General features: G+C 42.6%; 1 protein-coding gene across 23 annotated transcripts in view; it reads left to right on the top strand.

The window, feature by feature from the left end:
- The window catches only part of Lrrc49 (leucine rich repeat containing 49), a 107,256-nt gene extending 83,124 nt beyond the window's left edge, over positions 1-24,132 (top strand). For 18 of the 23 annotated variants that reach the window (XM_087561117.1, XM_087561106.1, XM_087561116.1 and 15 more), the window contains 5 exons: positions 7,676-7,913; positions 8,993-9,178; positions 13,251-13,360; positions 18,411-18,564; positions 23,484-23,778. In XM_087561117.1, coding sequence (XP_087417243.1) covers positions 7,676-7,913; positions 8,993-9,178; positions 13,251-13,360; positions 18,411-18,564; positions 23,484-23,687 — 892 coding nt within the window. In that variant the 3' untranslated portion in view covers positions 23,688-23,778. 23 annotated transcript variants of the gene reach the window in all.
- Positions 24,133-24,390: the final 258 nt, after the last annotated feature.

Here is a 24,390-nt window from a genome sequence, read left to right as displayed (position 1 = left end):
ACAAATTTATGGGACACAATGAAAGCAGTGGTAAGAGGAAAACTCATAGCTCTGAGTGCCTTCAAAAAGAAACTGGAGAGAGCAGCTTGATAGCACACCTAAAAGCTCTAGAACAAAAAGAAGCAAATATACCTAAGAGGAGTAGAAGGCAGGAAAATTCAAACTCAGGGCTGAAATCATACAAGTAGAAACAAAAAGAATTACACAAAGAATCAACAAAACCAGGAGCTGGTTCTTTGAGAAAATCAACAAGATAGATAAAACCTTAGCCAGACTAACCAGAGGGCACAGAGAGAGTATCCAAATTAACAAAACCAGAAATGAAAAGGGAGACATAACGACAGAATCTGAAGAAATAAAAAAAAAAACATCAGATCCTACTACAAAAGCCTAAATTCAACAAAACTGGAAAATCTGGATGAAATGGACAATTTTCTAGACAGGTAACAGGTACCAAAGTTAAATCAGGATCAAATAAACCATCTAAAGTCCCATAACTCCTAAAGAAATAGAAGCAGTCATTAAAAGTCTCCCAACCAAAAAAGGATCAGGACCAGATAGGTTTAGTACAGAATTCTATCAGACCTTCATAGAAGCCCTAATACCAATACTGTCCAAACTATTTCACAAAATAAAAACAAAAGGAACACTACTCAATTCCTTCCTTCTATGAAGCTACAATTACGCTTATACCTAAACCACACAAAGACCCAACAAAGAAAGAGAACTTCAGACCAATTTCCCTTATGAATATCAACACAAAATACTCAATAAAATTCTCGCAAACTGAATCCAAGAACACATCAAAATGATCATCCATCATGATCAAGTAGACTTCATCCCAGGGATGCAGGGATGGTTCAATATATGGAAACCCATCAATGTAACCCACTATATAAACAAACTCAAAGGAAAAAAACACATAATCATCTCATTAGATGCTGAGAAAGCATTTGACAAAATTCAACACTCCTTCATGTTAAAAGTCTTGGAAAGATCAGGAATTCAAGGCCATACCTAAACATAGTAAAAACAACATACAGCAAACCAGTAGCCAACATCAAACTAAAGGGAGAGAAACTTGAAGCAATCCTACTAAAATCAGAGACTAGACAGTGCTGCCCACTCTCTCACTACCTAGGAAATGTAGTACTCCAAATCCTAGCCAGAACAATCAGACAACAAAAGGAGGTCATAGGGATACAAATTGAAAAGAAAGAAGTCAAAATATTACTATTTGCAGATGATATGATAGTATACTCAAGTGACCCCAAAAATTCCACTAGAGAACTTATAACCTAAAAAATAACTTCAGCAAAGTGTCTGGATATAAAATTAACTCAAACAAATCCTTCCTCTACTCAAAGGTTAAACAAGCTGAGAAAGAAATTAGGGAAACAACACCCTTCACAATAGTCACGAGTAACATAAAATACCTCGATGTGACTCCAAGCAAGTGAAAAATCTGTATGACAAGAACTTCAAGTCTCTGAAGAAAGAAATTGAAGATCTCAGAAGATGGAAAGATTTCACATGCTCATGGATTGGCAGGATTAATATTATAAAAATGGCCATCAAACACAGAGGCGTATGCCAGCAGCAAACCACTGAATTGAGAATAGGACCCCCGTTGAAGGAATCAGAGAAAGAACTGGAAGAGCTTGAAGGGGCTCGAGACCCCGTAGGTACAACAATGCCAAGCAACCAGAGCTTCCAGGGACTAAGCCACTACCTAAAGACTAAACATGGACTGACCCTGGACTCTGACCTCATAGGTAGCAATAAATATCCTAGTAAGAGCACCAGTGGAAGGGGAAGCCCTAGGTCCTGCTAAGACTGAACCCCCAGTGAACTAGATTGTTGGGGGGAGGGCGGCAAGGGGGGGGGGAACGCCCATAAAGAAGGGGAGGGGGGAGGGGGATGTTTGCCTGGAAACCAGGAAAGGGAATAACACTCGAAATGTATATAAGAAATACTCAAGTTAATAAAAAATAAATAAAAAATAAATAAAAATAAAAATGGCCATCTTGCCGAAAGCAATCTACAGATTCAATGCAATCCCCATCACAATTGCAACTCAATTCTTCATAGAGTTAGAAAAGAGAAATTCACAAATTCATTTGGAATAACAAAAAAACAAGGATAGCAAAAACTTTTGTCAACAATAAAAGAACTTCTGGGGGAGTCACTGTCCCTGACCTCAAGCTGTATTACAGAGCAATAGTGATAAAAAAAAAAAACAAAAAACAAAAAAAAACGGTATGGTATTGGTACAGAGACAGGCAGGTAGATCATTGGAATAGAATTGTAGAACCAGAAATGAACCCATGCACCTATGATCACTTGATCTTTGATAAAGGGGCTAAAACCATCCAGTGGAAAAAAGCATTTTTCAACAAATGGTGCTAGTTCAACTGGCAGTCAGCATGTGGAAGAATGCAAATCCACTCATCACCCTGTACAAAGCTTAAGGCCAAGTGGATCAAGGACCTCCACATCGAACCAAATACACTCAAACCAATAGAAGAAAAAGTGGGGAAGAGCCTGGGGTGCATGGACACTGGGGAAAACTTCCTGAACAGAACACCAATGGCTTATGCTCTAAGATCAAGAATTGACAAATGGGATCTCATAAAACTGCAAAGCTTCTGTAAGGCAAATGACACTGTCATGAGAACAAAGTGGCAACCAACAAATTGGGAAAAGATCAGTACCAATCCTACATCTGATAGAGGGCTAATATCCAATATATACAAAGAATTCAAGAAGTTAGACTCTAGAGAACCAAATAATCCTATTAAAAAATAGGATACAGAGCTAAACATAGAATTCTCAACTGAGGAATGTCGAATGGCTGAGAAGCACCTAAAGAAATGTTCAACATCTTTAGTCATAAGGGAAATGCAAATCAAAACACTCTGAGATTCCACCTCACACCAGTCAGAATGGCTAAGATCAAAAACTCAGGTGACAATAGATGCTGGGAAGGATGTGGAGAAAGAGGAACACTCCTCCATTGTTGGTGGGATTGCAAGGTGATGCAACCACTCTGGAAATCAGTCTGGAGGTTCCTTAGAAAATTGGACATAGTACTAGCTGAGGACCCAGCTATACCACTCCTGTGCATACACCCAAAAGATGCTCCAACATATAACAAGGACATGCTCCACTATGTTCATAGGATCCTTATTTATAATAGCCAGAAGCTGGAAAGAACCCAGATGCCCTTCAAGGAATGGATACAGAAAATGTAGTACATTTACACAATGGAGTACTACTCAGCTATTAAAAACAATGACTTCATGAAATTCATAGGCAAATGGATGGAACTAGAAAGTATCATCCTGAGTGAGGTAACCCAATCACAAAAAAAACCACATACATACATTGTACACACTCACTGATAAATGGATATTAGCTCAAAAGCTTGGATTTCCCAAGATACAATCCATAGACCACATGAAACTCTAGAAGAAGGATGACCGAAGTGTGGATGCTTCAGTCCTTCTTAGAAGGGGGAACAAAAATATTCATAGGAGGAGATATGGAGACAAAGTTTGGAGCAGAGACTGAAGGAAAGGCCATCCAGAGGCTGCCCCACCTAGGGATCCAGCCCATACACATACAGCCACCAAACCCAGACAATATTGCTGAAGCCAAGAAGTGCATGCTGACAGGAGCCTGGTATAGCTGTCTCCTGAGAGGCTGTCAGAGCATGAGAAATACAGAGGCGAACACTGACAGCCTACTATTGAACTGAGAACGGGGTCCCTGCTGGAGGAATTAGAGGAAGGATTGGAGGAGCTGAAGGGGCTTGCAACCCCATATGACCAACAGTACCAACCAACCAGAGCTCCCAAGGATTAACCCAAAGAGAACACATGGACAAACTGATGGCTCCAGCTGCTTATGTAGCAGAGAATGGCTTTGTTTGGCACCAAAGGGAAGAGAAGTCCTTGGTCCTGCCACCGCTCGATTCCCCAGTGTAGGGGAATGTCAGGGTGGGGAGGCAGGAAAGGATGGGTGGATGGGTTGGGGAACACCCTCATAGAAGGAGGGGGTGGACGAATGCAATAGGGGATTTATGGATGGGAAACCAGGAAAGGGGATAACATTTGAAATGTAAATAAATAAAATAATATCCAATGTAAAAAACAGCAGCCTTTGAACTGTGAATGCGTGAATTCATGTGTGCATATCTCTGACTAAACTGGAAGGATATGCTCAACATCTAAACATTACTTGACAAGTTTTCTACATCATTTTTATGGATAGCAAGCATGCTTTGTTAGAGAAGCAAATTGGTAAGCCATGGCCTAAATTTGAAGCTAGCTAGCCCCAGCAGCCTCATCCTGAGCTGGCTTGGCCTTCTGTGACCTGGGTAACAGCTGTTCTGTTTCTTCTTGGCAAGAGCAAGGCTGTCTACAGCGCAGCACCCACGTGTCTAATTTCTGTGAGGTCTAGAACAGTAGGGGCTCCCTTTGGCTCTGCTTCCAATGGTGTCACAGCATCCGGCCTGTAGGCTTACTTACTTATTCACTCTTTTCCCAATTGTGTGCTTTCCAAAAGTGTGCACAAAATAATCACCTTACGATACTAGACTTTTTGATTTTGAGTTTATGTTTCTAATCTTTTAATCACATAGCCAATTTAAAATAAGCCTCTCTTAAATATCTGATATGGGACAAGATTCTTTCCCAGAGGGTCTAGCTAATTCTCCACTATATCAACATTAAAGTAACCTTTATCAGCTGCTGTGGCCACTTTTCCCTTCACCTTCCTTCACTGCCTGCTCCTGTCACCCGGCCAGCCTTGTTAGCTCTTATGTGTGTCCACATCACTCTGCTTGTCCTGTGACCTGTTTGCCTGTCATATACCTATGGTTGAAGCATCCTTTAAAGACTTAATAGATACCCTTGAGAGTCTTCTCAGTTTATTAATTCAAGAAATATTCATTGAGTTGTGCATTGCTAGAAACATGTGCTGTGGTACAGGCAGCAGGATTGACACTCGCAAGGAACCATGTTCAGTGAGCAGTACTGTGGTGTGCCACTATCGTTGCTGTTACTGTGAGTGTGTACCAACGCGTTTCCCTCTTTCAGGGCAGCAAGCGCTGACTCCGGCTGTCTTCTGTCTACCACAGCAGGAATTGTGATGCTCCCTCCCCATCTCACTATGTTGTCTAAAGCACACGATGGAGACAGTTCTTTTCTTAGTCTATGCTGTTATCAGCTTTTACCTTTTAGACCTAGGGCTGCTCTGCACTCAGGGGTGTTTGTTTATTGTCCATCTCAATCTTTTGATACTGAATTTAAGGATGACATATAAACTGTGTTTTTTTTCTTTCATATTCAGTTTGAGTACACAAAGGTCATAAGCTAACTTGTTAATTAATAGAGATGTGTAACAGTTCACCGATACCTTTAAAATAAATCTAATGAACCAGCGGAATGATAGTTTGTCAGACTTACTGTCCAACATCAGCATTTAAGACTGTTGAGGATCCTTAATCAATTAATATGTTGTGTAAAGCCCCTTAGTGAACCCAAGATTCTCCAGATGTAAAGACATGGCCTTTGCTTCATAAACTCACCATGTAGAAGAGGAAACAAAGTTGCCAACATATAATTGTAATTAGTCTGAGATGTGAAATACTGGACAAGTACATAAGTCCCAGTAGCTGTACTCAGAGCATTTGAGGGCAGAGAAGAAACCCCCAGTGGAAACACAGGCAAAGCCAAGTATTGTCCAGGTTTTGAGCTGGAGCAGCAGTGTTATACCTCTATATAGAGAGTAAAGATTTTGAGCTGGATCAAGGAGCTTTCCTGATTATCTGCCATTCAAGTTGGCTCTTATGGGCGGCATGGCTCCAGCTTTGGAAATAACAGAAATGGCCTCTCAGTAGAGCATCTAGTATGGTGCTGTGTGGAGCATAATTGGTTTTTATCACTCTCGTTTTAATTTAGGGAGAAGACATGGTTGTTTTTATTGATTACAACTAAACAATACACTTAAAGTTTTTAAGGCATCAGGCTATTCAAAAATAGCATTTCTCACTTGGTAACTAAGAAGCTAGTTTAACATATTTTTGCAAACATTTTATATTGCATTTTATAAATAATATTTTATAACTCTTATGGGAATATATTACAAAATGTATTTTTCTAACCAGATAGCTTTTTTGGTTAACTTGCCTTTTGTTTTATTTTTATTATTTTAAATTTTTTATTTATTTTTACACTCCAGATTTTATTCCCCTCCCAGTCCACCCTCTGACTGTTCCACTTCCCATACCTTCCCACCCCCATCTCCACAAGGATGTCCCCACCCCAGCCACTCCACCAGACCTTTAAATTTCCTGGGGCCTCCAGTTTCTTGAGGGTTAGGTACATCTTCTCTGTCTGAACCCAGACCCAGGAGTCCTCTGCTGTATATGTGTTGGGGGCCTCACCTCAGCTGGTGTATGCTGCCTGGCTGGTGGTCCAGTGTCTGAGAGATATTGGGGGTCCAGGTTAATTGAGACTGCTGGTCCTCCTACAGGGTTGCCCTCCTCCTCAGCTTCCTCCAGAATTTCCCTAATTCAACAGAGGGGTCAGCAGCTTCTGTTCATTGGTTGAGTACACATATCTGGATCTGACTCTTTCAGCTGCTTGTTGGGTCTTTTGAGGGGCAGTCATGGTAGGTCCTTTTTTGTGAGCACCCCATATTCTCAGTAATGGTGTCAGGTCTTGGGGCCTCCTGTTGAGCTGGATCCCACTTTGGACCTGTCCCTGGACCTTCTTTTCCTCGGGTTCTTCTCCATTTCCAACCCTGTCGTTCTTTTAGACAGGAAGAATTATGAATCAGAGTTTTGACTGTGGGATAGCAAACCCAACCCCCACTTGATGCCCTGTCTTTCTGCTGGAGGTGGAATCAACAAGTTCCCTTTCCCCACTGTAGGGCATATCATCTAGCCACCCACCCCCTGGAGTCCTGAGATTCTCTCACCTCTCAGGTTTCTGGTACATTCTGGAGGGTCGTCCCAATCTCCTTCCTCCCAAGGTCACCTGTTTCCATTCTTTCTGTTGGCCCTCAGGACTTCAGTCCTTTTCCCTACCCAATACCAGATCATGATCCCCTCTCCACCCACCCCCACCAGATAGCTTTATTAATTTGTAAACTGTATTTATATTGTTATAAAATATCTCAATAACATATTTAAGGTATATGAAATTATTATCTTGCATTAATATGATGAGTAATTTGGACTTGGAGATGGGTTTCTATGAATAGTTTTCCTATTTTCAGCTAAAATACATGACTGGATATTAATGTTAATCTTTCGGATAATCCAGTGAATTAGTCTAAGGATACATGTGACGTGAAGGGAGTCTGTGTGGGGAGGATGGGGAGCAGCAAGCAGCAGGGAGGGGTGAGGGGAGGATGGGGAGCAGCAAGCAGCAGGGAGGGGTGAGGGGAGGAGAGCAGGAAGAGGTTCAACAGCAGGGAGTAGGAAAACTCCACAACAAGCCTGTTACTTTGCTATCTGATTTTTTAAAAATCTAATTAATGTGGGATGCTCTGGGTTTAACTGGAAACAGAGTAATGAGTATAAACTGTACAGCACTTTCCAACATGACGTTCTAGCCTGGTTCTTTGTGTGCTTGAGACATTACTTAAAAAACGACTTTTGCAGGTCTCTAGATGCGGGACTCAGCAGTGCGTTACAAGGCTTGTCTGTCACAGAAACACACTTGGTGGAGCTAGATGGAGAAACCCTGTCACTGTATGGCTCAGGGGCGCTGGAATGCCTAGATCGTAACTGGAGTGTTCAAACAGCTGGCATGGTCACCACCGTCTCGTTCACATTCATCGAGTTTGATGAAATTGTCCAAGTACTTCCCAAACTGAAGATGAAGTTTCCAAATTCTCTGGTAAACACTTTCCTTTGGAAGTATATTTGAATTGTTCTTCATTGCAACTGTGTGTTCAGGCCAAAGCCTGCCTCAGCTTCATTTTCTGTAGTTTCTTTTGTGTTGATTTTCTGGCACTGGAATTTAAATTAGTTCCATAAATGGCCTTGTGGGTTTGTATTAATATTAGAAATTAAATCTCTAAAGACGGTCCTTTTTGCAGTAGAAAAGACCAATGGAATTTTATGCACATTATCTATCTGTTTTACAAAGAAGCCACACAGCCCGATAGCATGTATTTGGGCATTAAAACTGGTGTGGATGGCATGTGTATCCATTGCGTGACCTGACAGCAGTCCTCCAACAGCACTGACTGTTTACTTCAGTCTGCTGACTCGAAGGCAGCCTCCCCGACTGTGGGTATCGCACTAGTTCCCAACAGGCATCAGGAAACAGAGCTTTCACAGTGAGTTTCCTCCTGAGCTTTTCCTACAGCACGTTTCTCTATTTATCCTTTTAGAGTAGATGGTTTTCCTTTGTCTTCCCAAAAGAAGGTAAGCTGTAGCAGAAGCAGGTATTTAGAAAGAATATTCAAATTTGCAAATAGACCATTTGCTTTAGGGTTTTTGTTTTAGTTTTTTGACTCTCCTTGGCCAATTTAAGCAACCAGCATGGTTTTTGGAAAGATGCAATGTTGACAATGCTATTTCTCAGCATCAGGGTGAGTCCTGTACTTAGAGGTTTCTGGAATGTTCCTTTATACATTAGTGTTAATGTAAAATGTGTAGAGTCTGCAAAACTTGAAAGAGTCTGAGTAATTAGATAACATTAAGGAATCCTGCTTGATGATAGAAGAGGATGTCCTTAGAAGGAATCACCTAAAGCTTAAGTTTTGGGTAGACGCCATCAATGACTGATGGATCGGGTACATTGAAGTTAAATGAGCTGAGAGCATTCCGTTGATTTAATGTGACTGAACACATATTTCCTAAGCCTAAAGCGTACAGGGTTCCACAGGAAATGACCTGTGAAGTGTTAATGTTAGTATTTGAGGTGGTTATACTCACAGTGGAGACCTTATATGTGGCTTATTATCGCAGCACCTTAAGTTCAGGGAGACCAACCTTGTGATGCTGCAGCAGTTCAACGCCCTCGCGCAACTTCGTCGGGTTGACCAGTTGACAATCGATCCTCAGGGAAACCCAGTGGTGAACTTCACACTCTGGAAGTACTACGTGCTGTTTAGGCTCAGCCACTTCAGCATGCAGAAAATAAATGGAACAGAGGTAAGAAAAAGCAAAGCAAACTGCAGAGTGAACTCCCGCCTGACAGCACACATGGTGGAAATATAGCTATGCTACAAGTGTTCAGAAACACTATTTCTTAAAAATAAAACCTCGGCATTCACAATATTAAAAAGGAAAAAAAAACATACATGGGCAACATACACCCACACCCATTCAAATGCACATGCACACACACCCATCCTGCCAAACACATATACACATGCACACACATGTTCCCATACACAGTATATGAAGCAGTAAACAGCTTTTTTCCTGGTTAATCATAGCTACTTTTCCTGTTATTTGTAAGCATTCAGAGAAGAGAAACTTTGAAAGTAAATGACACTTTAAAAAGAAAAAAGAAAAAAAACCCTGACTTCTGCAGTTGGGCACCCTTTTCATGTTTCAAAGTGCTCTTCAGACTGTGGCATACAAGAGAGAATGGGGAAGCCAAACTAAGTTCACTCATAAAGATGGGACCAAATACAGTGGGGAGAGAAAACCTGAGCACGCGTCTGGACTACTCCATTAACAGTTGATCACGGCTCCTGTGGCATGCTGTGGAATAACTCGGTCCCAGCTGAATAACTGGAAAATTATTAATGGAAAGCTAGTTTTAGTTGGATTTTTTTCTGAGTTTGTCACAAGTCTAATCCTCCAGCTACTCAAAGACTGTGTCCTCTTTAAATAATGACTTGGTCGGGGGTTGTGGGGTTGGGACAGGACGATGCTTCTATCGCCGCGGAAGCTAAATAATCTCTAAACTGTTGTTAGGCTCACTGAGGTGCCTCTCGAGGTTCAGAAGACCTCCCTGTTACAGGATTACTGGCAGCCAACTCTGCTGGTGTAGCATTGTTTTACAACTAGGACACCACAGCCACCTCCAGCCTCAACTAACAAAAATCCAACATGTTCTTGGAAGCAGGGAGATCTGTGGGTCAGTGTCAAAAGCAATCATACTACGCCTCAACCAAAGTAGGCCCAGAACCATAGTGTCAGCCTTCTATTAGAGTGCCAGGAAGGTCTGGAACCTTGGGATGACTGAAAGTCACCCCTACAATTCCCCAGAGAGTTCTCAAGAGTCTGCATTCAGTCTGAGTGCCCCTCAGTTTTACATCAGACAGCTTGTAACTCTGGTTTGGCCTGGTAATTAGCAGGAGGATTTTCAGTTAATTTGGACTAGAAACACAAAGGTTTTGGGAGCTGCAAGTGAAGGATTTGTCCTCATTAATGGTCTAACTGGGTGTGCTGCTTGGCTGTAAATAGAGGATTGCCCAGATGTGGGATTGCATTACTGCAGAGCTGCTGAAAGAAGAGAGAGTATTGCAATTGTATAGGGAGTAAACAGAAGCAATGCAGCATTCTAGATTAACTTCAGAAAATGCCAGCACCAGGGATATTTGACATTTTATTAAAATATCTGAAAGATATGCCTTCTCACATAGTCTTACCCTTTTCTACTATATATGCTAAGTTACAGTTCCCTTTTTGTAACAGAGCAGTGTAGCTAGAAGTAGAATTGAATGAACATCAAGAAGATGGAGCAGTGGCCTGCACTGGCCACTAGGTGACTGTGTTGGACCAGACAACTTAGTTGCCATCTAAAGGAAGGCTTTGAGGAGCAGCAGCCCTCACCATGAAGGCCCAGGGTGGAGAAGAACTGATCTACACTGATTGGCCTGTGTATGTTGTGCTGAATTATATGTGAACTATAGGTTGTTTTCTCAGAAGCCTCTTCTGCAATGTGTTATCACAAATACACATACCTGTTCTTCCAATACTGGAGAGGCTGAGACAGGAGGTTGGCTGTGAGACCCTGTCTCTTGGTGACAAGAGCCATGGGGCAGTGCAGAGAGGGTTCAGTCTGAAAAGTGTCTATTGTGCAAGTATGAGAACCTAGGTAGATTCCCCCAAAGTCAGGTAAAAGCTAGGCCTGCAGCACATATCTGAACCCCTACAGATGGGTGGGTCAAAAAAAGGTAGGTCCCAGGGTCTCACGGGCCAGCCTGTCTACTACACCCATAAGATCCAGGCTGAATGAGAACCTGCCTCATAGCCAGCAGAATGGGAGTGGCTCTGGAGACATGACGTCAACCTCTGACCTCTGTGGGTATATGCATTATTGATTATGTCTACATATGCACACACATACATATGTGTACACCTACATCACACACATACACTCTCTCCAAATAGATAGACAACGGTGAAGGCTCCCTTTTTTTAAAACCCTAAACCTACTTACACATAGATAAGGTCTGTCTCAGCTTCTCCTCTGCTGACAGTAGCAGATAACCATCGCAGCAGTTCCCTTGTGCATATAAAACAGTTAGCACCATCCTGGTCCCGTGCACTAGATGTCAGTAGCATCCTTAACCAGTCCGGTGTTGTCAAATATTCCTGAGTGGACAGCATGGATCCCGGTTGGTAAATTGAATTTTACTGGGCAGATAAACCAACTGTATTGAAAATGCAAGTCACCTTATTTTTATACTTTAACAAACCAGTCTCTTTAATGTCGTGATAATAGAATTGAAAATAAAGCTTCACTTTTTTTCTAAAGCTTATTGAGCATTTATAACTTTAAAAGTGCTAGAAGAGGCTGAAATAGTGGTGCACACCTTTAATACCAGCACTCGAGCGGTAGACGTAGGTGGATCTTTGTGAGTTCCAGGTCAGTCTGGTTTACATGGTGAGTCCAGTCCTGCTAGGCTACAAAGTGGATCCCTGTCTCAAAGGAACAAACAGAAAAAGTTCTAGAAGTGATACATTATCAAATTCTAACATTATTTTGTCCCCGTCTTATATTAAATATACCCAGGTATGAATCCAAGTCCTACCTTTAGCTATTTGTTTGTTTGTTTGGTTGGTTGGGACAGGAACACACTGTAGCACAAGGCTGACCTTGAGCTAACCCACTCTCCTGTCAGCCTCTTTGGTGCTCGGATGACAGACGTATGTCACCACGCCTGACTCGTTTCCTGATTAACACAGGGTAAGCCTTCAGAATATATACTTGGGACCTATTATTCCTTATAGGGAAAAGGTTGCCATGGATTTAGAAAGCACAGGGATATCTTTGCTAGTCTGCTGAGCATTCCATCAAGGAAGGGTCAAAACCATCCTTCCAGGAGCAAGCCATGTACAGCACCTTATTAAGATGAAATCTGCCCCATTGGCATTTCCCTCTAAGCCATCCTAATTTAAGAAGATCTAATATTCCTTTTTAAAATAACCTTTAAGGGATGGGGAGATGGCTCAGCTGTTTAAATGCTGGCTAAGCAAGCAAGAAGATTGGATTTTGGATCCCCAGAATCCATATAAATACCCACCTGTAATTCCAGTCTTAGAAAAAAGAGGTGGGATCCCTGGAGTAAGATGGCCAGTGAGACTGTATGTACCAGGGAGCTCTGGGTTAGACCCAGACTCTACCTCAGAATGTAACATGGAAGGACAATTGAGGAAGAGTACTGAGATCAGCCTCGGGCCTTTATAGATGTGTATACACATGCACACAGGCACACACACACACACACGCATGCACACATACATACACTTACACACATGTATACATACCGTACACATACAAACACACTTGCAAACATACATACATGCATGCATATATACCACATACATACACACATAACCACATACACACCTACCTTCAAGTACACATGCATGCATACCACACACATGAAACCATGTATACATACTGCAAACACACATATGTACATACATGCATACCACACACATATACACATATACATGTATAACACACACACACACACACACAAAAGAAAAAGCATTCTTTAAGAATTTAAGGTGTCTCAAGCACAGTTCTCAGGAAACATGAATTCTAAATCAGAGTCATCTCATTGGCCCTAGTCAGCTTCCAGAAGTCACTTTTGAGCTTCTCCTCTATAATTAGATTCTAAGGAAAACGAAGTCATTGTGAAGACTTTCACAGCCCAGGGAAGTGTACTTTCTTGTGCTAAAGGAAAATGCCTAATCTAGACATTTCTTTTAAATTGTATTTGCTGTATCCAGACTCTTCTCTGCTGTTTCTTCTCAGGTGACACAAAATGACATGATAATGGCTGAAAGGCTCTTTGGAATCTTAGCACATGTGGCATCCTCTGAGCTGCCCCAGTACCGCATGATTTCAATTCTGGGTGATGCCAGGTAACTCTGAATTTTTTATAGATTATCGTTGCACTAGAAATAGCTCTTATCTGTGCCACTTCTGTAACCTGCAGATACCGTACCCCTGGCCTATCTTGTGACTGGCCTTGTTCAAACTTAGAAGGAATAAATGTGACTAAGACAAAGTCAGTGTTCTCCTACGGTTATATCTAACAGCTAAAGATGCACACAAGCCACTAAAATCCAGTCTGTCGGTTGCAGCAAGAGCAGTGGGAGTAGAGACTTGTTGCATTTGAGAACACTGGAAAAAGGCTTTCTCTTTAATCTACTTATTTGGGAATGAGTAGGGTGCTTTTAGGTTTAGAAGGACAGAAATGGGCAAATCCCAGGAACTCACTGGCCAACCAGTCCATCTAAATGACAACCTTAAAATTGGATGAGAGCCTTTCTCAATAAAACAAGGTGAAGAAGCAACTGAGGAAGACATCCAGATGTCAGCCTCTGGCCTACATACACAGATGCGCCATACACACACACACACCCTCTCTCTCTCTCTCTCACACACACACACACACACACACACACACTTACACCACACATACTCACACATACACACTCACATACACTCACCCTCACACATATACACATATACACCACACACACACACACACACACACACCACACATACACATTCACATATACACATATACACATATACATCACACATACTTAGACCACACACACACATACACACTCACATACACACACCCTCACACACACACATATACACACATATACACCACACACACACACCACATACACATTCACATACACACATATACACATATACATCACACACACTTACACCATACACACACATACACACTCACATACACACAGCCTCACACACACACACATCACACATATACAACACACATAATCATGCACACATATACCACATACATACCACACATATATACACCATACACATATATACCACACATATACAGACATACACACACACACACACACACACACACAGTCAAGACCCCTAGCACATAATACACATACACAAAAAAATACTTGGTGGAACACAAAAGGTATCAAATTAAGAAGTGATACCTTAGACAAATTAGTGAAAATTATGCTGTTCTGAATTGCTGTATAATATTTAGAAGATTTAATAACTTGAAAATAAAAGGCCCTCATAAATTAGATCAAATAAATTAAAATAAAGAATATGAAGGATTTTTAATAATTTATCAAATAGATATATTTCAAACTATATTCCCAGAATGTGATGCCCAAAGGCAGATAGGGAAAATATATCCAAGCATGTCAGGGATGTTTGTAGAGGTGAACACACCTTAAAGTCAAAGGAAATCTCTGTATTTAAAGACCATGGTCATTCTGATTGCTGTCTCCAATCAACATTCTATAGGCAGAAGATAGCACGTTGCAGTGTCAGGAACCTGGGCATGTGGCTCCGCAGTAACAATGGGAGCATGTAGTTAACATGGCAGGGCTGGCCAGGGAGTCACAGAGTGAGGACAAGGCGTTGTCACTAAGGAGCTGAGATAGCCAAAAACTTATCTTGATGCAGCTGGAAAAATAACAGAAACTCAGATAATGAAATTGCCAAAACCATAAAATACAGGAAACTTTAACCTTTAAAAAGTAAGAAGGGGTTGGGTTTGGGGATTTAGCTCAGTGGTAGAACGCTTGCCTAGGAAGCGCAAGGCCCTGGGTTCGGTCCCCAGCTCCGAAAAAAAGAACCAATAATAATAATAATAATAATAATAATAATAATAATAATAATAATAAATAAAAAGTAAGAAGAGCCCATCTGTCTCCACTCAAAGCTATAGCCATACAGATTTTAAAATAGTGACCTAATGTTGTGGGGAGAGCCACAACTGTGACAAGCCATATAGCAGGGTGGGTCCTACATGCTGTTATCCACGATGGCTGATGCTCTGGGTTTTTTCATAGCAGCTTGGCAGTGCCTAACACATGTGCTATAGCCATGCCTTTGACTTAGCCATTTCACTGAGCAGAATTTCTTTCTAGAAATGATTTCATATGAACATAATATATGTCCAAGGGTTTCTATCATGGCCCTTGTTTATAACAGAATAGTAAATGTCCACTAGTGGAATAAGACCAACAGCTTGTAGTTGTAAAAATGAATAGTGTTCCTGTGTGAAACAGCGGGTATGTCCTTCTGTTATTGCTGATTTGATACAACATAGTCACCCCGGGGCAGATCAACCCTCAACTGAAGTGTGGCCTAGATCAGATTAGCCCGTGGCCATGTCTGCAAGAGATTATCTTGATTGATGATTGATGTGGGAGGGCCCCGCCCACTCAAAGTGGCACCATGTTCAGGTTAGTGAAAAGCACCAAGTGGAAATGGTGTGTGTGTCTTTAGTATATTTACTAAAAGATGGGAAGGAAAGTAATGAAAGGGGCGTCCTCCCTGAGAACTGAGAAAACCCTCGAGTTAAAGCTAAGGCAAGCAGAGGGACTCAGAAAGGCAGCTGATCATTTAAAATAAAAATTTAAAAAGCGGGAAAAAGAGGTTCATGAGTAAAGCCACAACTGACTCTCCAGTGTAGGCCTGCTCAACTTCAACATGTTGGAAGTAATCAGAGCCTACCATAATGACCTGAGGTACTGACTGTATCAGGCCAGCTAGGTCAGTATTAGAGGACAGACCGGAGTGTAGCTCCTCCTAAAAATCCTATTATTGTCTCTAGCCTCATTAGTATAAGAAGACTCTTCATACCCAGAATTCCAAAGGGGCATGTGTATGTGTGTGTGTATGTGTGTGTGTGTGTGTGTGTGTGTCTGTGTCTGTGTCTGTGTGTGTCTGTGTGTCTGTGTGTGTGTCTCTGTGTCTGTGTGTGTGTCTGTGTGTCTGTGTGTGTCTGTGTGTATCTGTGTATATGTGTTTTCTTCAATATTATTGCTGTTTTTAAAATACATGCTTTTATTGTATGTGTATGATTGTTCTGCCTGCATGTATGTCTGTGCACCACACATATGCAGTGCCCTCAGAGGACAGGAGAGGGTTTGGAGCCACTGGAACTACAGTTCCAGGTAACTGTTACCAGCCAGTAGGTGCTGTGCTTCTAACCAGAGTCCTCTGCAAAAGCAGCCAGTGTTCTTATCCACTGAGCCTCCCCCCTGAGGCATCTCATTCCAGAGCTTTAGCAGCATTATGCTTTAATTGGAGAAGGAACGGAGACATGAAAACTAAAGAGAAAGAAAAAGAGCTGAAGGGAAGAGAAGATAGAAGAGGAGGAAGAGGGGAGGAGGTGGAAGAGTTATTAAAGTTGACCAAATGCTATCTACAAGGCAAAGAACCAAAACCACATGGCCCATGTTTTCTGTTCAGAATGTAATGAGGCTTTAGCCCAGTTACAAAAGGGTAACTAGAAGATGCCTATGTATTTGGAAGAGAAGAGACAGACCTCTAGATAACCTGTGAAGTCAAAGGAATCTCCTAGTGAAATTATGCACGTGCCTTGTGCTGAAACAGAGTGAAAACATTACGTGAACAGACTTACTGGGTCAGTAATCAGCGCTAAGTAGAAGCACGTCAGCTCTGAGCTGCATAGACCAGAAAGGGTAGGGCTGATGATTAATTATTTAAATATTTATTTCAGAAAAGTAGAAAAAGAATAGTAAAATAATACAGAAGAAAATTAAATGAAAAAATTGTCTAATGTAAAATGGAGCTTTCTATTTTAAAGTCTAATAAAACTTAGAGAAGGAGCAGAGAAACAGTGGCTAAGAGTATGTATGGTGTTGCTAAGGACTGGAGGTCAGTTCCCGGCACTGCGTGGGGCAGGCCACTACTTACATGGTTCTGCTTCCAGGGAACCAATGCTCCCTGTTGGCCTCCTCTGACACCTGCACATTTAAAAGTTTAAAATGTGATATTAAATGTATGTCAACATTGCTTTTTTAATTTTTAAAAACTCAGTAAAAAGAGGGCCAGCCATAAGAACAAATACAGGTCTACAGCGCGTCACTGTTTTCTTTATGAAACTGGGAAAGGGACTGGCAAGGAAAATTGTGATCTGCATCACAGTTGACTTTCATTCCATTGTTGGAAGCATAATTATCTTGAAATATGTTGAATGCAAACACTAGATATTTAATAGAATTATGAGCTGTAGACTATCTCATTACACTTTTCAAAATTTATACTTCTCCAAATTTCTAAAAATCCCACTATATTTTTAAGTTAGAAAAATTAAAAAAATTTTCAAAAATTTCTGCTCCCTCCCAGTCTTTAGTGTCCAGTTAAAGTCCTATTGTGATTTTTCAGAGACACTCTGAAGCTGGAACTGGAAAAGGGCCTCATGTTAGATGAGGTGCAGTGCATGGGATTCTGGGTAGACAGCTCTGTGTTGCTCTAGGACCCACTGTGTTGCCCTTTGTGATTGCCTGAAGCCTCCTCGTAGCCTCGCCAGCAGTGGTGGGGATTCTTACTGCTCTCAGTTCACGTTTGCTAACATTAGTCCCACCCTCAGTTTGATGTTCTAGCTCTCAGCATAATGAAGGTGAGGAAAGGACTAAGTTGTGCGTGTGGTTACACACGCAAACTAACGTGTTTCACAGCTACAGACTGGGTAGAGGTGTTCAACACTTCTTCGATTGCTTTTGCTTTGATTCAGTTTTTGAATTATTTCACCTAAAGGTTCAGTTCATTTATCTTTGTAGAAATGTTTGAGATGCATTAGTGTTGATGATTGGCAGTCACAGATCAAGAGAATGAAGGCAGGGCTAACAATGTCACAGGCCTATAGTCCTAGTTCTCAGGAGGCGGGGACAAGAGGATTAGGAGTTTGAGGCCAGCCTGGGCTACAAGACTGAGACTGTCTCAAAACAGAAACTGTGCATCGGATCCCATAATTAGTGGAAACACTGGGGTACTAAGCTGAGCTCAAACAGCAACTATTCAAACTCAGAAATCTGGTGTTCAACAAAGGCTTCGCTACCTCTGGAGTCAGCCAAGGTTGATCATGACCTTTGTATTCTGATCAGTAACTCTGAGACCCTTTACCGTGTTCTGCAGGAAAAAGCAGTTCCGGTATCTGCTGGAGAACAAATGTAAAAAGCCTGGCATCCTCTGTGAGGAGACGAGTGACAGCAAGAGATTAATGGGGGAAAACACAAACCGAGCTACCCTGAATTACACCACCCGAGAATTCTACCACGAGAAGCTGGAGGTACATGCATCTGTGGGTCTGATGTGTCCTGTAGTCTATACACTCGGGGCTGGAGGTCATGAACTTTGTCCTCCTTACATACAACCCCAAGAACACCAGCAGGGAACAGGAGGCCATCAAGCTTAAGAGGAAGACTCTGGCTCCAGTGTTTCCATCTCAGCACAAAAGCATCTTGGAAAGAAAGATGTGCCAAAAAATGCACCAAAATAGGACACACAGGCCTGATCTGTCTAAATTAAGAAAAAGAGAGAGATGCTTCCCTGGGTGTTCAGCTGGTACCCAGGCAACAAAGGACTCAGCAGAATCTCTGCTCTTGGCTTGGCCTGTGGTGTTTCAGTCTGTGCATTTCATTCTTTACCATGACCTTCCTAATGTCACTGTATGGCTGCTTCCTTCCCAGCAGAGCTTCTGAGGCAGGGGAGCAAGCATGCACTTCTTCTGTGAGGTTCACTGAGGGGATACAGCATTGCTGTGCCCAGAGCCACAGCACAGAAAGTGTGCAGTGCCTGCCCACCCCCCCCCCCCCCCGGCACTCACCGGATAGCTGAAGAAGTGCAGTGCACCTGAACAGCGAGAGTGCCCTGCTGCAGCAGATTCATGCAGGGACAGACAGAAGGGCAAGAACGCAGACACACATATTGTTGCATCTAATGACATATCTGGTGCCTGTGTATAGAGCGTGTAAATCACTGTAGCTCTTCAGACAAGTTAGAGTTGTAAACAGAGGGAGGGAGGGAGAGAGTGAAGAAGAGAGGGAGGGAGGGAGGGAGGGAGGGAGGGAGGGAGGGAGGAGGAGGAAGGAGAGGGAGAGTCTCAGATGTATATATAAATTAGAAGTAAGCCACAGGCAGGTGGCCTTCATGTGTTTAGCTGGCAGCTCCAGACTCTGTCTTAGGTAATGGCTATAAAGCCATTGCTTGTATCGTGACATGGGGACAGCATTTCCTTTAATTGGAACGTAATTGGAGTTTCTGGTTTTTCCCCTTTCCCTTCACCCTGCTCTCAATCTGAAGCATCTTTGGAATCTACAGCAGCCTGTGTGCTACAGGTTGAAATTGTTCGACAGCTCATTTCACGATGTTTCTGCAGCATCCTGAAGGATGCTTAGCTTCTGCCTCAAGTTAGTGCGGGAGGTCTGGGGTGCTCAGTGGAGTGCTGAGTGCACAGGGCTAAGGTTCATTCCAGGCGCCACACAGGCACATACACAGTCAGGGTTCCTATGGTTGAACAGAATCAAATGTAAAAACATTCAGAGCTTAGAGGAAGCTGTCAGACGAGATGCTGGAAGAGGCCAAGAGCACAGTGACACTAATAAAGGCTTCCTGGTTGTGCCAGAAGTGGACAGTGAAAGCCAAGGTGGCAGGATTATGGGTTGTCTATATTATTTGACTTACAGGGCAATTGGTCCTGTAAGTCAAATAAAACACACACACACACACACACACACACACACACACACACACATATACACATATGTGTGTGATCTAATATACAAATTCTCATAAGAGAATTTTAAAAAATATATAACTGCTGCGTGCAAACAATAAGGACAATTTCATGGGGAAGCTACCAAGTCAACCTGGAAAACTAGGTCCTTCCGAGTTGTAACTTATTTTGTACTGAATGTTTAAAAAGTAAACTCTTGTTTAAGGTAGACAACACAGCATTGACTCTGAAATCTACCAATTGCTAGAAAACTAAGAGCCAGACCAGACACTTAGACATATTGATACCGAAATCCTTTAAAACACCAAGTTAGAGCTGGAGCAGCCACTTAGTTGTGAGGAGCATGTGCAGCCCCTGCAGAGGACCTGAGTTCCATTCATAGCTAAACAACACTTTCAGGTCCAGCTTCAGGGGGTCTGGTGCCCTCCTCTGGTGTCTGTGGGCTTTGCATTCACATGTACAACCCCCCCACCCCCCACCTCCCACCCCCACCCTACCCCCACACAGAATTAAAAATAAAAGTGAAATAAAATATCAGGCAGAACACCGAAGAATATTAAATGAATTACATTCCTTACAGCCAGTGTAAAAATAAACTTAGAGTAGGATACCATTTACTGTAATGATAAACAGTAGACTGAGACTGTGGAATGGATAAGAAAGTATTTCCAAGCTTGAACCAGGAGACACCTCAGTCGGCAAAGTGCTTACCTCACAAGCAGGAAGGTGTGAGCTCGGCTTCTCAGTCCAGTGTAAAAAGCCTGCTGTGGTGGCGTGTGCCTATAATCCCAGCACTGAGGAGACAGAAGTGCAGGGACCTTCCTGGAGCGTATTGGCCAGCTAGTCTTACTGAGTCAGTGAGCTCCAAATTCGATAAGAGACCTTGCCTCACACAATAAGGTAGAATGCAACCGAAGAAAACACATGGCACTGACCTTTCTATTCAACGTGCATATAAACACACATGTGTATGCCCTTAATTGGGAAAATCAAATGTTTGTTGCAGGTCACTGAAGAAGAACTGGAAAAAGTTCACAGAAAAAGCATTCCCCATTTCAGGCTATTAAATATTAAATCTTCATAAGGCAGTTGTAGTTCAAGTTATTTAATCCTAAGTGTTATTGGATAGAACTAGAACCTTAAATATACAAGAGTTTTGCCAGATACCAAGTAATTAACTATGTTAAGGGTATGTGTTAGGCATCTGTTGCTGTGCTAAACACTGGGCCAAAAGTAACCTGGGAGGAAAGGCCTTATTTCATCTCAGATGTAGCTCTTTAGCCAAGGACGGCAGGGCAGGAACTCAAAGCAGGGAACTGGAGGCAGGAACTGCACAGAGACCATGGAGGAGTGCTCTTTATTGCCTTGCTCCCAATGGCTTGCTCAACCTACTTTGTTATGCCACTCAGGACCACCAGCCCAGGGATGACACATCTCAGAATGAGCTGGGCCTCCCACAGCAGTTATTAGTCAAGAAAATGACCTACAGACCAGTTTAATGGACTTGTCTTCTCAGTTGAGTTTCTTGTTCCCAGATATCTCTGTTATATCAGGCTGTCAAGAACCAACCAGAATAATGTTGCAGTTAAGGCAAGACAGGAAAAGACAGACCATGGACAACAAAACCAGAGAGACACTGCACATACTGGGAGACGTAGGCAGACAGCAGCCATTACAAACCGGTTGGGGCAATCTACTTCATAAATAATGCTGTGGGAAATTACTGACCCCATCCATTCTGCACAACAAAATTAACTCCAGATCAAATAAAAACCCAAGCATAAAATTTAAAGCTTTGAAGTCCTTGGTTTTTTTAAAGGAGCACTTATGGCCTTGGTTAGGTAGATGTGACTTTCGAACACTCCACGTGACCAACTGTACAGGAAGAATCTTTTATAAATTTGACAGTCAAGGTCATTTTTAATAAAAAATGCTTCAGCAAAATCAAACAAAGTCTGGATTAAAGTGGCTTGATCGATAAAAACACAATGAGGAAGTAACATGAGGAGATGTGGGCTCCTATTCTCAAAGTAAAGGAAGAAATCTGAAGCCACATGACTCTGGGACAAGCACCAAGCTAGCTGTCAGGAGGCTTGGCCTTGAGCCCTGATCACCACTTAGTACCTGGGAGACCTTGCCCAAGTCCCTTAATCACTGTCTGCTGACTCACAGCCCAGCATTCCTTCTCCTCCACCCAGCGCACACATCTTGAAAATCACTTAGAGCAGTGCAGCCAGAGGGCTCAGCCTGTGCACTAGGGGCTGGGGAAATGAATGGAGGTGAGCCGCTCACAAATCAGGCTAAACAGTCCCTTTCATTACACGTCTTGTTGCTTGAGGCTCTCCCATCCATCCATCCTCCTGCCTCATCTAAAAGAGATTTAAGGGACTTTAAAGAATCTAGGTCTTCTCTTAGACAAGGAGGAAAACTGGAAGCTCAGGAATTAGCCAGGGCCATATAGTGAGTTTCTGACAGCCACCCGGAGAACTGCGACCTCCTGGGTGCCTTGCCCAGGCTCTCCTGCTGTTTTCCATGCTTCCTGATGATGGAATGGGGCCTACTACAGGGACTGTCCTCTCTAGACATTGGTTGATTGCTGACTAACCATTTCATTCAACAATGGTTTTCACTTTCATTAATTAATTAATTTGATTCATCTTAGAAATGTGTTTTGAGTTTGAAGTTTGAATAGATCTTTTTCTTAGGTTTCTTGTCAGCACTTAGCCTTCCTACCTTGATCAATGCAACTTACCTAGGATGAAGTTCTCATCCTCACATGTATTGCACCAACTTTTCTCTCTAATAACATGAGTAAACAGAGAGAGAGAGAGAGAGAGAGAGAGAGAGAGAGAAAGAGAGAGAGAGAGAGAGACCCCAACCAACCCAGAGTCTTCAAGCATACTAGAATATAAACCTCTACCATGGAGCTATACATTCAAGTCCAAAAGAACAGCTTTATTAGAACCACTGATGAAATTGGAGCTGAATACCCAAATGTCCCCTGGCTCTGAACTCACCATGCTGTGTTTGGAAGCAGCTTTCTCACCTTCAGACTGCCAGACCCAGAAGCTAAGTAAGAGTGCTGTTCTTTCTATGGTGACAGCCTTGTATGGGTCCAAGGCTTGTGATATTTCTTCTTCCTCTTTGGCACTTTTCTCAAACTTTGCCCGAGTAGTCTACACTACAGTGTGATGTTCTGTTTCTCTCCACAGAGAGTAAACTCAGACCCAAAGTGTGAGTCTAAGGATTATGTGGCTAGGAGCTAACCAACTCCAGACTGATTGGAGTGCTCAGCATCAGCACCCCACCCACCCCATGCTTTCACCTCTGCCAAGCCCCATGCTCAACTGAGGCAGAGTCCTTTCTCAGGAGCAAGGGGGATGCAGAATAGATATTTCAAGGTTCTCTGGTTCTGTTAATTGTTGTTTTGGCTGTTGGAGTGGTTATAATTTAATGTAAATATTACTTCACAGGAAATAAAGGACAAGAAGAAGTTCTGCAGGTTGTATGTAGAAGACCTGGTGAAGGAAGCCACAGCCATCAACATGAAAAATGAGGCTCTGCAGAAGCTGTGGCCACAGATGTTCATCGAGCTTGTCAGGGATGCCGTCATAGAGATCCGCAGCAAGGACTCCTACATGAAGCTCTGCCTGCAGCAGATCACTGACCAGAAATAGGGATGGCTCATGCTTCAGACATGGGCAATTGGAGCTGTTTTAAAGTTGGGCAAGATGCAGGTTAGACATGATGAGACATCACCACTTCCGCACATACTAGAAAGAGCGGCATCAAAGCCTCGCCCCCTGCACTGTTGAGGAGGAGGGAGGCAGGAGAGAGGGGGACTCTTTCCCACGCATGCTGACCACACAACCTTGGGGACCCGAGCAGCAACTGGAGAAGGCCTGGCTGCTGGGTCAGAAATGCTTCTTCAGCTCCTGCTCTGACTGGTGTGCCTGCCCCCGTCCCAGGCACAGTGCGTGCTGATTGGCAAGCATGAGACGCCTCTACCAACCTCCAGCTGAGACTTTTCTCTTATTTTGCCTTTTTATTTTATGTCATGATTTCAAAGCCAAGCTTATGTTCTTTTTTATGAGTGAAAAATAAATACATTAGTAAAAAAAAGTCCAGTTTGTTGTGTGATTATGTTCTTCTCCTGTTGGTGGGATCCCTGCTGTGGGATCCCATGCTGGCCATGGAAGAGGCTTTCAGGTACCTCAGCGTACTACAGGGAGTCACTGTGGGTGAGAATGTGAAGACAGTTGAGCACAGGAAGAGCATGCTTGGTCTTAAGGACTCTGGAGAGAATGTCAGAGGCAGGCATGTATGTAATATGCTCCTTTAAAGGTGTTTCTCCTCTCACTGACCATTGTGGTCTCGTTT

Source organism: Rattus norvegicus, chromosome 8 (assembly GCF_021556685.1).
Source record: "Rattus norvegicus strain SHRSP/BbbUtx chromosome 8, alternate assembly SHRSP_T2T, whole genome shotgun sequence".
NCBI classification, from domain to species: Eukaryota; Metazoa; Chordata; class Mammalia; order Rodentia; family Muridae; genus Rattus; species Rattus norvegicus.
The sequence above is the reverse complement of the archived record's forward strand: the minus strand, read 5'-3'. Positions and strand labels throughout refer to the sequence as shown.